General features: G+C 43.4%; 1 protein-coding gene across 4 annotated transcripts in view; it reads left to right on the forward strand.

Annotated features, from left to right (window-relative positions):
* Positions 1-1,803: 1,803 nt before the first annotated feature.
* The window catches only part of ULK2 (unc-51 like autophagy activating kinase 2), a 77,368-nt gene continuing 63,153 nt past the window's right edge, over positions 1,804-16,018 (forward strand). For all 4 annotated transcript variants that reach the window (XR_005834749.1, XR_005834748.1, XM_040630113.1 and 1 more), the window contains exons 1-5: positions 1,804-1,943; positions 3,164-3,256; positions 4,396-4,437; positions 15,311-15,343; positions 15,629-15,665. Coding sequence is in view for 2 of the 4 variants with exons in the window: in XM_040630113.1 (XP_040486047.1) it covers positions 1,854-1,943; positions 3,164-3,256; positions 4,396-4,437; positions 15,311-15,343; positions 15,629-15,665 (295 nt within the window). In the remaining 2 variants the exon portion in view is untranslated. The remainder of the gene's footprint in view (positions 1,944-3,163; positions 3,257-4,395; positions 4,438-15,310; positions 15,344-15,628; positions 15,666-16,018) is intronic.

Genomic DNA, 16,018 nt, shown 5'->3' on the forward strand with positions numbered 1-16,018 from the left:
AGCTCCCCACTCAGCAGGGAGTCTGCTTCTCCCTCTCCCTCTGCTCCTCCTCCCTCCCCCCGCCGCTTATGCCCTCTGTCTCTCAAATAAATACAAAAATCTTTTTTAAAAATCCTCTATTCTATTTAAACATCCATATTTAAAGATTTACAATAGAGAAGCTTTCAAACAGGGAAAGAATCAACTCCAGATGAATTGTTGTGTCTCTGTGCATACTTGTTTCATTTGCTTTTCCAGATTTCCATAGTGTCCAACACTCACCTGGGCTAGATTTTGAGATAGGGAGAGAATGACGTAGGTGTGCACAGAAGGGAGAGCAGAAATCCAAGACCCAACGTTTTGAAGGTTGGAGGAAGGGAGGGGCTTCCTCTGAGAATTCCAGCCAGAGGTTCTTAGGGTCTCTGGGTCGCCTTCGGGTGTTTGCCGGGAGGACCTGGGGGGGGGGTGTGATTGTAATTCTGGTGATAAGGGACAACCTGAGAGCAGATATACTAAACAACTGAACATACCGGGATAGTATGGGGCCTGAGTTTTCTATGATATTTTGCAGTTTATTGTTTATAAAATAGTTTTGTAAGACACTTCCTTGAGGGAAAGTTGCCAAATAAATTCTTTGACATTTGAACTTCAATAATCAGGTAGAAAAGCAAGCTCCCTTAAAGCCTCAAAGGGAAGCCTGAGGTCCAACTGGCAGGATACCTCGTGGCTGGAAGCAGGGGTTCCCATTATCAGAGCCGTGGAAAATGTATTCAATACTGAGTCTGCGTGCATAAGCATTTTTACGGGAAAAGGATCCTGAGCTGTCATCGGCTTCTCACGGAACTCAACGGACCCCAAACTGTGCAGAACCCCTGCCCGACACCATCTCTTCAGGGACCCTGGGAAGTAAACCCAGAAGGGTCGGGGAAGACCCGCAGCTTGGCAGCACGACCTCGCTTTCAGAGCGCTCCGGGAAAGCCGGGCTCTAGGAGATGCTCCTTGCCCTGACCGGTTCCCTGGGGTCCATCCTGCACAAGGGATGCCCGGTCCCTCCTGCGGTTGGGAGTTTAAGACCCGCTTCCCCGACGCCCGCCTCGCAGCCCGGGGCGTGGCACGCTCGAATCTGCTCCCAGGCCCAGGGCGAAGGCTGAAGCGGGTAAGGAGCTGTGGTTCCAGCGGCTCGCATCCCAATTCCCCGCTTGGGCCAGTGACTGGGGGACTGGCCTCGACGGCAGCGCCGCGCCCCGGGGCGCGCGCGCACTCATTTTCCTGGCGGAGGGAGCGGGCTTCGGCGGGCGCTGCGTCCTACAAGACGTGCTGACGTCGCGGAGGGCCGGCAGTCGGCTCGGGAGCGGCCGGCGCGCGCGCGTGTGCGTTGAACGCCGCTGCGAGGCAGGGAGGCGCGCAGGGACGGTGGTTGTGCTGGTCCTAGGGCGGCGGCCGCCACCGCAGCAGCACCCCGGGCTGAGGGGGCCGACGCGGCCGGACGAGCTGGGGATGGGGAACACCGGGCCCCGCACCTCTCCTGGGCGCGTGTGCGGCTCCGGGGGCGCACAGTGACGGCTGCGGCGCCCCTGGCTGGGCAGCGCTGAGGCCGCTTCGCCAAGGGAGCCTTCGGCCGGCGGCGGGCCGGGCCATGAGGAGCGGCCGGGGCCGGGCCAGGCCTCGCTGACCCCGGCCCCGCGCAGAGGCCTCCCCTGTTTCCGCTCCGGCCTCTCGGCATGAGCGTCCGCCCGGGCCGGGGGCCGCGGCTGCCCCAGTCCGGCGGCTCGCGGGCGCTCTCCGGGCCGGCGGGCCCGCGGTGCTGAGCCCGGCCCGCCTCGCTGCGCTGCCCGCCCGCCCGCGCGCCCGCTGTATGCCCCGGGGGCGCGGCCATGGAGGTGGTGGGCGACTTCGAGTACAGCAAGAGGGACCTCGTGGGACACGGGGCCTTCGCCGTGGTCTTCCGGGGGCGGCACCGCCAGGTGAGCCCCGCCGGCCGGGGCGAGGCCGGGGTCTGCGGGCCGCGGCACCTCTGCTGCCCTCCCGCCCGCGCGGCCGCGGCCGGACTGGGTGGTCCTGAAACTTGGCGACGCCGCAGGCGCGCAGGCCCTCCTGGGTTGGCTCGCCGCCCTGAGGCCTGCCATTGTGCGCGCTGTCAGTGTCGCGGGGTTTGTTTTGGTCGGGCGAGGATTGTTTTGAGGCCGAAGCCGCTGCTGCGCTCCACCTACCGACGGGCCGCTCGGCCTCTGATTTCCTCCTTGCAGAGTGCCTGGTAACCAGAGTGCGCTTAGGGGCTCACCCCCCTGGCCCGCCCGGTCGTGCCTTTCCCCCTGAATGTGTGCGGGATCCGAATCCGAAAGGACTGCACGGTCCCCTGCCCGGCTCGGGCGTGGACGCGCCTTAGGTTTTTCCGCGCCCTGGGCTGCCAAGGCTTGTCACTTTTGAGGTCGATATTTGCAGACCCAGCGGAAAACGGGCCGGCTTCCCGTTAGCCCGAGACTTTCTCAAACTCGGGGGGTGTCACATTTCCCAGCATTGGTCCGTCTACACCCGGACGAGCCCGTCCCCACCTTCCCGACCTGAGGTTAGCTAGGCGGGTGGAAAAGATGGGTTGGACGCTTCATTTTTCAATCCAAGTAAACATGAATGCAGGTTCAAAAATGTTTTAAAGCGTGTTTCCAAATAGGGTCCCACGAGGTTTTCGAATCCAAAGAATTTGGAAGAGCATCTAGGGAGTGGAAATAATCAAAGGGGTTTGGTAGTCCTGGGTGTTGGCAAGGGGCCTGTTAAAAGTGGGCTGGTTTTGTTGCTTATCAGAGTAATAAAAACTGCTTTCCTTTATTATGAGAATAACTGAAAACTCGATAAAAAGTAATTAAGACAGGGTTAAATCTTGCCAAGCTATCAAATACCACCTTCCAGTGTATTATCCACATTTCTCCATAACTTTAAAGTGGTTAAAAACTTTGTCCTTTGTTTCACTTCATGCTACTTACTACGTGGTCTTCATATTTATTATTTTTAGTGGTTGTCTTGCGAGACATTAGCTTGTAATTTATGAAATCATTTTCCTATTGTTGGAGATTCAGATTCTTTTCCACCCCCCCCCCAGTGTTTATGAATTTGCTAAAAATACCTTTGTGCTTGTAGATTATGTTTCTATAAAATAACTTCCCGGAGTAACACTATTTTTCCTTTCCAGAAAACCGATTGGGAGGTAGCTATTAAAAGTATTAATAAAAAGAACTTGTCAAAATCACAAATACTGCTTGGGAAGGAAATTAAGATCTTAAAGGTATGTTGCTTTATGTGATATTTCATACTGGGTTAAAACTTACTTTAAGTTAATACATGATGACATCTTTTGTAATGTTGGTCATTGGAGCCAAGTTTGAGAATTTTCACCTGTTGCTCTCATTTTTGCATGCTCAGTTTTTTGAGACGTTTGAGTACTCGGAAGCTATTTTTAAGAATAGATGTTTGTGGCTTGTGGCCAGTGCTTTGAGGGATTCTGTGAAGACTGATTTTAGCTTCTCCTAATTTCTTCTTTTCCCTAGTTATTGTGTTACTGTTTGAGGAGAGGCACACCCTTCTTATCCATTATTTAGCTCTTCTCTTGATCCCTTTCAGGTGACACTTAAGTGTTTGGGGGGGACTGGGGCAGATGGAATCTTTTCTCCTTGTAAATTGAAAAAAATAATTATTTGCCTTGGAAGTGGTCTTTTTAGATCACTCACAAGCAGTGTTATTCAAGTGAGGTGCTTTGAGGGAAAAAAAAAAAAAGGTCTCCTAGTCAAATATGTGTGGAAAATCCTGTTTACTGCATACTTCTTGGGAGAGTCGCAAAGCACTTTGCTCGGTAAAGAAAAATCTGAAAAATTGCGCAATGAAGAAACTGGCTTAGGTGTATTTAACTCCGTGTTCCCCGAGCTATGTGAACATAGAGCGCTCACCTCACACCAGCTTTCATGGAAATTTCTACTCTAAGGAGCTCTTTGGTAGGAATTTTTACAGCTCTTTGAGCTAAGAATTATGCTTCGTTTTCTTTCAGGCAAATAATGTGCTCTTTAAAAGCACTTTGGAATTTTATGCCTTTATTGTTGTTAGAACTGTATATTGAATTTGAGAGACTCCCAGAGAGTCTGTGGCCTTAGAAACTGTGACATTTATTTTGTAAATGAGAGTACTCACCTTGTTAAGAGTCTAAGAAATGATCGTGGTGAAAAAACATTTAGGGCTCAAGGAAAGTTTGATCAGGCACCTTTCCTCTTGTTCTTTTGTAGATTGAATTGTTCTAATCCAGTAATGGAAGTGTAGTATATAGAAAGAGTATCTAGTACATGTGTGTGTATACTTAAGTTAATATTTATTTGGATATTGAAACGTATTTATTAAGCAGTCACAAATATTTTAAATTCTCAATTTCCTTAACAGGAACTTCAGCATGAAAATATTGTAGCACTCTATGATGTTCAGGTACCTTATTATTTTATTATTATTTTTCTAATTCGCATGTCAGTAAAGAACTTCGCTGTTTCATACAAATTTAAGTGAACTGTAGTAGAAATAGAAATTGCCTTATTCTTGTTGGAAAGGTATATAGTTTGAGTTACATGTTTTTCACCTAAGAAATTGTTTAAAGTAGTGTAGAGGGATAGGAGAAATAACGTGCTGCATGAGTACAGTTCTACTATAGGAGTAGTGTTGGTGTCGGTCAAGTAGACGAATGTTGATACCAGATCTAGCATTTCTTCTTTTTTCCTCTAGCATTTCTGTAATAAATGTAGAAAGGACTGCTGTGGGCTATTTAAAAATTAGATAGAGCTTTTTTCTTATTGCAAAGCAACATTTGCTAATTGTAGAGGTATTAAAAAATAAATAAAAACAAAGAAAGCATGCATATACACCACCCTGATTTATCTGTGACTATCACCGTGGCATAGAGTTGAGTCGCATTTTATTTGGAGGTGGGAAAGCAAGGTTCTGAAGTTCTCTTCTAAGGTAACATTTCCCCTTGGAAATCCTTTTAAAAATCCCAATTTTGGAGAAAATTACTATGGGGGGGGCAGAGCACCAGCGTAAGTAGTTGCCTTATATTTAGGGGCCATATTATGTTTTAAATTCTAGAACTACTCTTGTCTAGTGCGGTATCCACTGTGTGAGAGCCACAGCGATCTGAGATCTACAGAGGGGGGCAGCAGACTCAGCTTCTCCCTGGATTCTCACTCCAAAGCAGACAGGGGTGCATGATTTACGTTATTTCCTTCTTTTGTTTTTTTTAGTTTGGACAGTTGAATTCCAGTAAAGCAAATGGATATGTTATGTGAGTCTGCTGTATGTGTTTCTAGCTAAAACCTTTTCTGTACACACTTGCATTACTCGAATTCATTTGTTTTGTAAGGTTTGGCGTGGCTACTATGTGCCAGGCATTGTCCTAAGGGCTAGGATAAGGCAGTGAGTAAAACAAAGTCCTTGCTTTCAGAGTGCTTAGTTTTAGTGGGGTGAGACGAAATGAACTGTTCTTCTCGTGCTTCTTTTTTGTATGTAGTGATTTTTCACGTAGTCCTATCACATTACAAAGTATTTGAACCCAAGTTACAAGATTTTTTTTTCCATTATAGAAAAGTGCTGTGAGGATAATATATAAGTTCTGAACATAGCTGGGATTATTTACATTCAATTTCTAGCACTGGAATTACCAGGGCAAATAAGTCTGCACACGGTTTTAAAGTTTTTGATTGGAGAGTGTGATTACTCTCCCCCAAAATTGCAATTTAAATTTCATGTGCAGACTGTGTGAGTGCTGTGAGGTGTATTTTATTACCTGTTTGAATGGGTGTAACTCATTCCTTCATCCAAGAAATTCAAAGCAGCATAGAAAGAAAGGGGAAGAAACTTTCAAGTCAAAACTAAACTTATCTCCCCATCCCTAGTTGAACTGTTGATTCTCCTCAGAGCTGTTTGTGTAGTTTGTCTTAGTCTCTGGAGACAGAGGGCACCAAGTGGTACAAGTCAGTGCCTGGTACAAAAATTGTTAAATAATATTAACTCTTAATTTCCCATTTTTCAAGAAGCACAGAAAACCCTATCAGTTGCAAAGTACATTTTACTTTTAGAAAATAGAGTATACTTAGATTTCATTCTATTAGAAAAATATTTTTAAGTACTAGCTTTGGTTGTAGAGTGAGATATCTAGGAGGAATATGTACTCAAAAACCTGAGTTATCAAACAATCAGGAAGTTCAAGGTGACCGCATTAAAATGTTTCTATGTTGTGCCTTGTCTACCACTGGAAATATATAAATGTAAGAAATATCAGTCAAATAAATACACTCCTGAGCTTTTGGCTAATGAGTAAACAGAATCTTGGTGTATATTTTAGATTTGCTTCCTTAATTTTAATTGTTTACTGTATGTTTGTGGAGACAGTACAGTAATTTTATCAACTTGAACATCTTTTTTCCTGGCCATCAGTTTTGGAAATCTGTCTAAAGTTTATGGATAAACTTTAATAAATTGAGAACTTGACATTGTAAAAAATCAGGTTTCAGTTTAGATGACACCTAAAAAGCAACACACTTTCCCTAATTAAAAAATTAACATATCCCCATAGTTAAAATAATCATTATGAACATGAATAAATTAGGAAAGAAGTAGCAATTTTCAGAGATAACCACCGTTACCTTTCTTTTAGAGTTTTCAACGTGTGTGTGTGTGTGTGTGTGTGTGTGTGCAGCTATAATCATTTATACTTAGTTTTTAAGCTTTTCATTGTGAGGAACTTAATAATAGTGTTTTTACATAAATGCAGCTTATTTAATTAGACTTAGTGTATTTTGGATACCTTTTCATATCAACATAGTACTCTAGGGCTAAATGATAATTTACTTAAAACCCAGTTGTGGCCATTTGGGTTGTTTCTTATTTTTCCCTGTTAGAAACCGTGCTGCAGAGAAAGCTGTGTACGTATCTTTGCTTGTTTGAATGAGTGATCCTGTAGACGAAATTCCTTGTCGTCTGGTCAAAGATATTAGCATGTTGCCTTTGCAGAAGGTTGTACCGATTTATTTTGATTTGATGACCTGTTGTTTTTTTTTCCTTAAATCATTAGTGCATTGACCGTCCTCATGTTTTATTTGCCTTTTTGTCTTTCTTCTGTGACTTTCCTGTTGCTGTTCTGTGATGCTTGTGTCGTGTTCATTGTTCTTACTGATTCCTTTGGAATTAGTGTTTCTTGGACCAGTTAATGAGAAAAATAGAGGAGTTTAGTGGCGAACAAAATAGAAATGGTCCTTGCCCTCGTGGGGCTTCCCGCATATTGGGGAAGAGGACATGAAGCAAATAGCTGCTTATTCTAAGTGTGCACAGTGCCATGAGGGAGAGGAGGACAGTTGAAGACCTTTGAGAGAAAAGCCTGTGGGGGTGAGGGGAGTAGGGCTCCCCACTTTGTGGGCTGGGGAAGACTTGGTGAAGAAATGGTGTTTAAGCTAACTTGATGGAAGAGTGGGAGACGGCGGGGCTTGGGTAGGTGGGAGAAGAGCAGGTAAGCACCCCAAGCAGAGGAAGTCTTCTCTGTAGAGCAGACAGGAAGGATGAAGCCTGGGTGGGGGATGGGAGTGTGGGGGGGGCAGTGAGGGGAGGGTAGTAGGAGATGATGCTGGCCTGATGTTGGCAGGGCCCACATGCAGTCTTGATTCTGAGGGCAGAGCTAAGCCATTGAAGCGTTTTAAGAGCAGGAGAGTAATATCATGATGCTGTTGAAAAGATACCTATCTTTGAGCCTTCTGGGCATGAGAGAAGTATTGTCAGTTAGCGGTACTTCACCTGCGTATTTGTCCCTTGTCTGCATAAATATCCACCACTAGGTAATTTTTAGTGTTGCGAGAAAAAGATGATTCATTTAATAAAATGGTGCTGGCAAAACTGAGATATCTGAGAAAAAATAAAGTTGGATCCCTGTTCTCATCATTTTCCAAAGGAATTAAAGGCTTAAATATATAAAATAAAGAGAAGAATCTTAGAATAATGTATATTTTTTAAGATTTTATTTATTTTTTTGAGTCAGAGAGAGAGAGGGGCGGAGAGTTGAGGGAGAGGGAGAAGCAGACTCCCCACTGAGCAGGGAACCTGATGCAGAAATCGGTCCCAGGACCTGGAGATCACGACCTGAGCCGAAGGTGTATGCTTACTGACTGAGCCACCCAGGCATCCCAAGAATCTTAGAATAATATTTAGATGACTATATATAACCAAGAGTTGGAAGGGTATTTTAAATCAAGAAACTCATAAACTATAGGAGTAGGGACATATAAAATTTTTTAAAACTTGCTTTATGGCGAATAGTACCATGACCAAATTGACAGCCATTAAAAGGAACAAACTTGATACCTGCCACAGCATATGAATTTTAGACGTTATGTTTGTGTTTAAATGTCCCGACTGGACGGAAGCCCGCGGTGCTGCAGACCCTGAGAGAATTCACTTGGGGCAGAACAAAGGAGATAGGAGTTCATTGAATACACCGCAAGGAAGCAGCAGGCAGGGCAGCAACGGAGAGACTGTCTTTGGAGGAAGCAGTGGTGGGGGCTGTAGTTATAACGCAGAGTGAAGAGGTAGGGGAACATATGGAATTTTCCCATTTTTGGTAACTGGTTGTAAGTAGCTCATTGGTCACTTAGGGTCTGTGCTCTTTCGGAGGTGCGAGGTGCTTCGCTTAATGAGCCTGTTTGCATTCAGCTCGGTGGTCACTGTGGGCCTTTTGCCTTGCTCAAGTTTCCATTGTTCAAGCCTGTTGCCTGAAAGTGGCCTCTACAGTGTTGAGAAAAAGAAGCCAGCCATATACAGCTACTGTATGATTCTGTTTTTGTGAGTTCCAAGAAGAGGCAAAACTGAGTGAGGGTGGTAGGCGTCGGGGAGGGAACAATAGAGGGTGCCTCTGGGGAGGTGGGGAGAGCAGACGGGATGAAAGAACTTTCTGGGATGATGGAAATGATCTGTATTTTGATTGGAAGGGTAGTTACATGGGTCTGTGCATTTGTCACAACACATTGAAATGTACACCTCATTTCATGTATGTTAATGAATGTACGTTATACCATAATAAATGAGAAAGTGTTTACAGCACAACAGATAACGGGCTAATATCTCAAACATATAAATCCTCTCACAAATTGGTAAGGAAAAGATAACCCAAAGAGATAGTAAGCAAAGGATATAAATTGTTTATTCTCGTAAGAGAAACAAAAACGGCTGATGTATGAAATGATATTCATGAACAAGTAGTCAGGGAAATGTAAATTAAAGTCACAGTGAGGTGTCACTTCTCACGCATCCCTTTGGCAAAATTAAAAAGTGCCTCAGTTCTTACTGGTGACATTGGGGAGGAGGTGTAAAAGATTCTCATGGATTACTGGTAGAAATGTGAATTGTTAGAACATTTTTGGTATGCTGTCGGACAATATTTTGCTTCCACACCCTGTAAGAATATCCTTAGCATTGCAGTCAGAATAGTCCCAGTGATGTAAGTCAGGGCTTGTTAGTCCTCTGCTCGGACTCCCCATTTTTATCAAAGTAAAAGCCAAAGTCCTTATTTGCACAGCATGACCCTATTATCTCTGACCCCGTCTCCTGTTTCTCTGTGCTTGCTGCTTCTCCCATCCACATGGACCCGCAGTATGGTCCCCGTAGCAGTCCTTTCTCAGGGCCCTCTTCTTCCTTTTCGCGAAGACCTTGCTTCCCAGATACACCGTATATACAGATATTTCTCTATCTCTGTGGTATGTATAGATATATTCCCAACCTTCTTGAGGTCTTTACTCAAGTGTTATGTTTTCAATGAATACATTTCAGCTTGCTTTAGCCACCCTCGTTAGAATTACAATCCCCTCCCCAGCACTATCTCCCTTCCCGACTTATTTTTCAAAGCACACATCCCGCTCTGACATATTGTATATACTCAATTCTTCTGCTTGGTGTCTCTCCCTGACTCTGACCTCTGAGAAGTGAAGTTTAACAAGAATAGGGCATTTAACTGTGCCTGCTCGCGGCTGTCCCTCAGGACCTGGGACTGGGTCCTGTGTCTAGTGGGCAGTTAAAAATATCTGAATGAAGAGAAGTATCTGTTGCCGTTAGAAATACTCACCTTTTACTAAGGAGAAGGTTACGGGAAGATACACCAGGTGGAAATATTGACTGTTTAGAGGGGTAGAGATAAGCAAAAAGGTGGAAATGGATGATGTTACAATGTACAATAATGCAAATATATGCTCCATTTGCACATGAGTGTGTGTGAACAGGTGCACGAAAGCATAAGCCCTCACGTCAGTCTCAGGTGGTGACATTAAGGTGACTGTTTACTTCTTTCAAGTGTTATGTATCTTAAGGTTTTGCAATAAACACTTTATAACTGAGGGGGAAAAGCAATTTTCTCTTTTTGTGGGGGAGTTTTCACTTTTGCTTTCTTCTGTAATCATTGGGCAGTCTTCTGATTATGAATTTGCATTCAGGTCCTTCAATGCCAGTGAGTATTAGATTTCACCATTATGGTTACAAAAAGGACTATTCTCCATTATAAATCAGTCAGCATAGACCTTTATTAAAGTAGGTAACATTGGCGACTCTGGAGAATGGGCACAGGTGGATACGGGGCCACCATGTAGGAGGTGTCTGGGTGACAGCAGTAGCACCCCTGGAAAGGGAGAGGCCTGGACAGATGGGTGAGACATTGAGGAGATAGGGCTGATAACAGCTGTGTGAGGCCAAGATGAGGAAATCTGAGTTGACACCTCTTTGTTGTAGGTATTGAAATGTTTTCCCCAGTTTGTCTGCCTCTGTTTTCTGGGGGGGCAGGGAGGAGGGGATCTTTAGCATCTCTTCGGTATATGGACGTTCTTGCGTCGTGCAATTTGTCCATCTGTTCTTTAATGGTCTCTAGGTTTCATATCATAGAAGGATTTCTCCACCTTGGGATTATAAAAATGGCCCTCCCTTGTTTTCTTCTAGTAGTTATGGTTTTGGTTTTTCATATTTATATCCTTGGTCTCTGGAATTTATGTGCAGAGAAATGATATGGGGTCTCATCTTATTTTTCAGAGGAATATCCCAAACTTTTACCTGCCATTGGTGTAACTGCAGAAGAGGGTGAAACCTTCCGTGGGACTGTTGCAAAGAGGCAATTTGAAGAATTATGGGCAAATCAGGTTTAGATTAGGGAGGTACTTTGTTATCACTTCTTAAGTTTGTAACGGGGGCCTAAGGGTGCAAGAGCACCTGGCTCTGGGGGTCCCGAATGGACCAGGTTTGACCACTCGCCACTGACAAAATTCAAAGGCAGAGAAATGAGTGGTGTTGAAACAAGAAAGGGATTTATTTCAGGCCGACACTGGGAAGACAGCCGAGTAACTCTCAAAAGATGGTCTCCAAAGTGCTGCAAATAACTTCTAGGTGCATACAAGGAAAATGTGGGGCAAAGGTTGGTGGGTACATGCAGGTGGGCAGGAAAGGTCAGGTCAGTCATTGTCTTGGTGTCAATCACAAGGGGTCTTGCTGGCCATGGGGCAGTCCCTGTTGCTGCTTTTGCCCTTCAGGTCTTTTGCCTGAGTTGAGATAAACTGGAAAGGAGAATTTAATCAATGAGAACGTGCAGGCTGAGGTCCGAATGGAGCTAGTTGGCGTCCTCTTTCAGGTTTGACAGATCACTGTTATATTCCAGTGCTTTTTTTTTCCGCCACCACCAAGCCATCCACTCGATTCTAACACTGTCTACCTGGAGTTAGCATCAGATTCGGCATGTTAAGGACTTTGCCCTACAAGACTGCACCCCCTGCCCCGCGCCCCCCACCCCAATTTTAGACACCCGGTCACAAGTCCCAGTTGTCATCTGAGTCTCTGACCAACCAGCTATAGATCAGAGGTACCAGCAGCCGCCTCCTTGGATTTGATTAATTGCTAGCGTGGCTCGCAGCGCTCAGAGAAACATTTCACCTGCTAGATTATCTGTTTATTATAAGAGGATATAAAAGAATATAACTTAGAAACAACCAGATGGGAGAGATGCACAGGGTGAGGTATGTAGGAAAGGCAACCACTCTCTCCACATTCCTCTGAGCCCCATCCTTTCGGGCTTTTATGGAGGCTGCAGTATATGGGTTCGCTACATTAAATCATTGGCCACCGGTGATTTAACTCAATCTCTAGTCCCTCTCCTCTCTCTGGAAGGTGGGGTGGGGAGTGGTGGGGCTGAAATTTCCAACCCTCTAATCCAGCTGTTGGTTCCTCTGGCAATCCAGCCCCTGTCCTTAGGTGACCTGGGGTTTTTCCGAAGGTCACCTCGTTAACATAACAAAAGAGCCCTTCATCTCTGATCCCGTAGGAGGTTAAGGGATCTTCTTTATTCTTTTACAAGATAACCCATAGGAGTCATCTAAGGGGTGGAGAATGATCAGGAAAAGTAGCAGAGAAGTGGTGAGGGATGGGTTTTAGGAGCCCAGACTTTTTCTTCAGTCTTTCTCTCTTTCTGAACTGTTTTGTTACTTAATGTTTCTCCCCTTCTGATCCTGAGCATCTGAATTCTGCTGGAAAGAACACCTAGTCATGCTCTCTGATTCTTCAATTCACTTTATGTGTATTATTTTTTCGAATTACAAAAGTAATAGGCCCTCGGGGAAAAACAATTTAACTAGTCTAGCAGTATATAAAGTAAATAAGAGATGCCCTCTTCTGATAGCTCCCTTTATTTCTTTCTCCAGAAAAAACCCCCTGCTGTGCGTCCTTCAAAAGACTTTATTTTTTATTTATAAACACCACCCTCTTGGTAAAGGGAGATGATAACCCAAGCCTGCTTACTCATACGATGCTATGAGGCTGGCTAGTACCATGTAGCCCCAAGGAGAATAATTCTGAGGATTGTGTTTTTACTTGAACAGATTGTTGTTATGTTTATTTCATCTAAATTTTTGTATACTGGCATAGAGTTCTTCATAATAATACCTTTTTTTTTCCTTCTTGGGGATTTTCTGTCTTATTAAGGAATTTGAGTGGGAAAATGATAAATCGAAATTCATTGTGTTTAATTTTGTGGATGGAAGTTGCTGGAGAGGAGTTGAGGATGAGGATTTCCTGACTTTAGAAAAGGAGATCAGGTGTGTGTTCAACTTTGGGAAACCCTCCGTGGTCTAGCTCACAGGCCTCTTGGCCTCATTCCTCGGCCTTTTTGACCCTCCAAGTATCTCTTCAGGTTCTTCCCTGGTGCCCCAGTACCGTCGGAGTTTCACTTTGTCCATAGATGACTTGATTGGTTGTTTTCTCTTTTCTTTTTGCCGATTCTTTCCCGGCTCTTGGAGCTACTCGTGCTCCGGATTACTTAGATCCTCACTTAAAAGATGCACTGTTTTGTAGTGGAGGCCTTTAAGGAGCAGGGGTGTTCAAGAGAGAGTGACCGAACTTTTGGAGGTTTGTACTGCTTTAAAGGTGGGCAAGAGAAGATTTGCGTGAGAAATCAAGGATGTTAAAATATTTCTTCCCATGTCTTCGTGCGGAGTAAACAGTTTAGCCTTCCCTAAGGAATTCCTAGTTGTCTTTTCTCTTCAGTAGTTAGGATATGGTGCTATTATATGATTAAACAATACTGATTTGAGATAATATTTTTGTACTTTGTCTTGAGAAGAAGAAAACAGTGGTTTGATGATATCTCAGTATTTTTAGGGATGATAGGGCATTTTGGTCTGGATTTGATCAGGTTAGATGGCTAAACAGACTGATTCACCACAGAGATGATTTAGCTAAATTAGAAATAGATTTTTGTTTTTGTTTATGATAAAAGGAAATAAGTATTTCTTACAGATTTGCTTTTCTAGCCTGCTGGGAGCGGACGGTTCCCCACTTCCTTCCTGCTCATGGGAGTGCTGCTGTTTAGGGAAACCAGCTGTCTGTTTTCGGCTTTCGGCTTGGCTCTCCATGCCGCGTGTGATCCTGCTTGGGCAGCACTGTGGTTTCTGGTTCCCCGACACAGAGCACAAGGCACTGCCATTCTTCTGAACTTCCAAATGCCTCCATGTGCGGGCGGGGGGCTCAAAGAATTGGGCACAATGTGTTTTAATTTTTTCTCGTCCTCTGGAGAATTAAGTGAAGTAAATCATCCCAAGTCACTGAGTTTCTTGCAGAGCATAATTTGGGTCTTGACTCGTGGCGTCCAGACCCTTGGCGAGCACCGTGGAACCGCTTTGTGGCAGCCCCTTGTATTGCTCCTCGTTGCACAGAAGTGCTCTAGACTAGAAGTGCTGAGACACCAGTTTTTGTTTCTAATCTGTGGGAACTGATAGTTTATAAAACCCAATAAAAACAAACTGTTGTAAAAATGAACTGAAAAAAGGACCTGCAAACAGATGTCCAAAGTTTTTATTATTAGGTTTAGCAGACATAAAATTATTTTGTTAAATTACTTTAAGCCTTTTAAAATTTCTTACGTTTAGTTTCTGTAATCACCTCACTGTGGGCTGGTACCAGATAATTCACTGATTGGCCCTGACTGCTGAAGCACACTCGGAGGGGTGCTGCCTTACCTCTCCTCTTGTCCTCTGATACAGCTCCTCAGCCTTGTTTAGGGTATCAGTGAGGCCAAGTGCTTTTGGGAAGGGCTGTGTCTATCTGAACACTGTCTCCAGTTAGGCTATAGAAAGCACAATTTACAATTTAATTAACATTGTAAAAATTGTTTTTGAAGAATCATGAAGCCAGTCTTTGAATTACCCAAGCAACAGATCTGGAGCTGTATGACTTTGAGAGACTTACTAAAATTTCTTTAATCAGTTCCTTAAAAATCAGTCTGTTACCAAGACATGTGAGGAAATAAATGTCTTTCCTTTGCCAACAATTCCCAGGTAATGTGGTTGCCTCCAAATAAACGTAAGAATCAGAAAAACAAAAAACTAACCATCCTGGGTCATGTATTCCAGAAATCAGATTGTTCATTTAGTGTTGTTAGCTAGGGTTACCGAGTCATTGCTCAAATCATAAACTTTTCAAAGTGGAAGTGCTTCTCTGAGGGCCAGAGAATCCTTTTCCCCCTACCAATTTACCAAAGCTATGACCAAACAATGAATCTTTCTTTAGTTTTTTCCGTAAACAGAATTGAGTGTAATGACTATATTAGTGTCATCAAAACTTGGCTTGGCTTTGAAGTTGGGATGCTTAAATTATTGTGTTGGGGATTTTAAATTCACTTACTAATAGATTTTGTGATTTTATTTTACTTGTTTAGTAATGAGCAAGTGTAGTATTTTTATTAACTGTCATTATTTTTTGAATGTGAGTTTCATTCTTTCTCTAAATTGTATTTAATGTTACTTTTCAGGAATTACCCAACTCTGTCTTTCTGGTGATGGAGGTAGGTGTATATGTGCTGTTTAATTTACTTCAGATTCCTTTTGATTGATATATACTTTAAAGTGGTCAGTAGATTGTTATTTGAAATTTTGAATTAATAAAGTCCATTGAGTGATTTAGATTATAGGGAATATCTAATTTAAAATTTTTGACACTATAATTCTTACATTTTTCAGATTAGATTTATATTATATAGAAAATATTTTTATTAGAATTAACTGATCATGAATTGAATTAATCTTGAGCCAGTTTCCTTATTTTAATTATTTTTTCTTTTATGTATCAGTACTGCAATGGTGGAGACCTGGCAGATTATTTGCAAGGTAATTTTTGTTTGTCTGTCAGTGTTCAATAAGGATAGCTCCGTAGTCTGTTTAATCCTGGGAGTTACTTCTGAAATAATGCTGACCCTGTTTTCTGCATTTGTATAGAAACATTCAATAAATACTTGTGTTTGTTTAAGTGTGATCACTTTGCTGACCAACTGTTGTTTGTTGTGGTTTTATTCCTAAACTTGTGTGTAAGTGCTTCCTTCATGTGTCCCTCTCGCTGCCAGTGTTTGAGAGATGGGTCCTTTCCCCAAGAGAGAAAAAAAAACCAAATGGTTCTCTTCTTCAAAAGACTCTCCTGGGTTACCAGCAGTGAAACTTCAGTCCCTTTTATTTCTTTCAAAATA

This window comes from Ursus maritimus, unplaced genomic scaffold (genome assembly GCF_017311325.1).
Source record: "Ursus maritimus isolate PB19 unplaced genomic scaffold, ASM1731132v1 scaffold_14, whole genome shotgun sequence".
NCBI classification, from domain to species: Eukaryota; Metazoa; Chordata; class Mammalia; order Carnivora; family Ursidae; genus Ursus; species Ursus maritimus.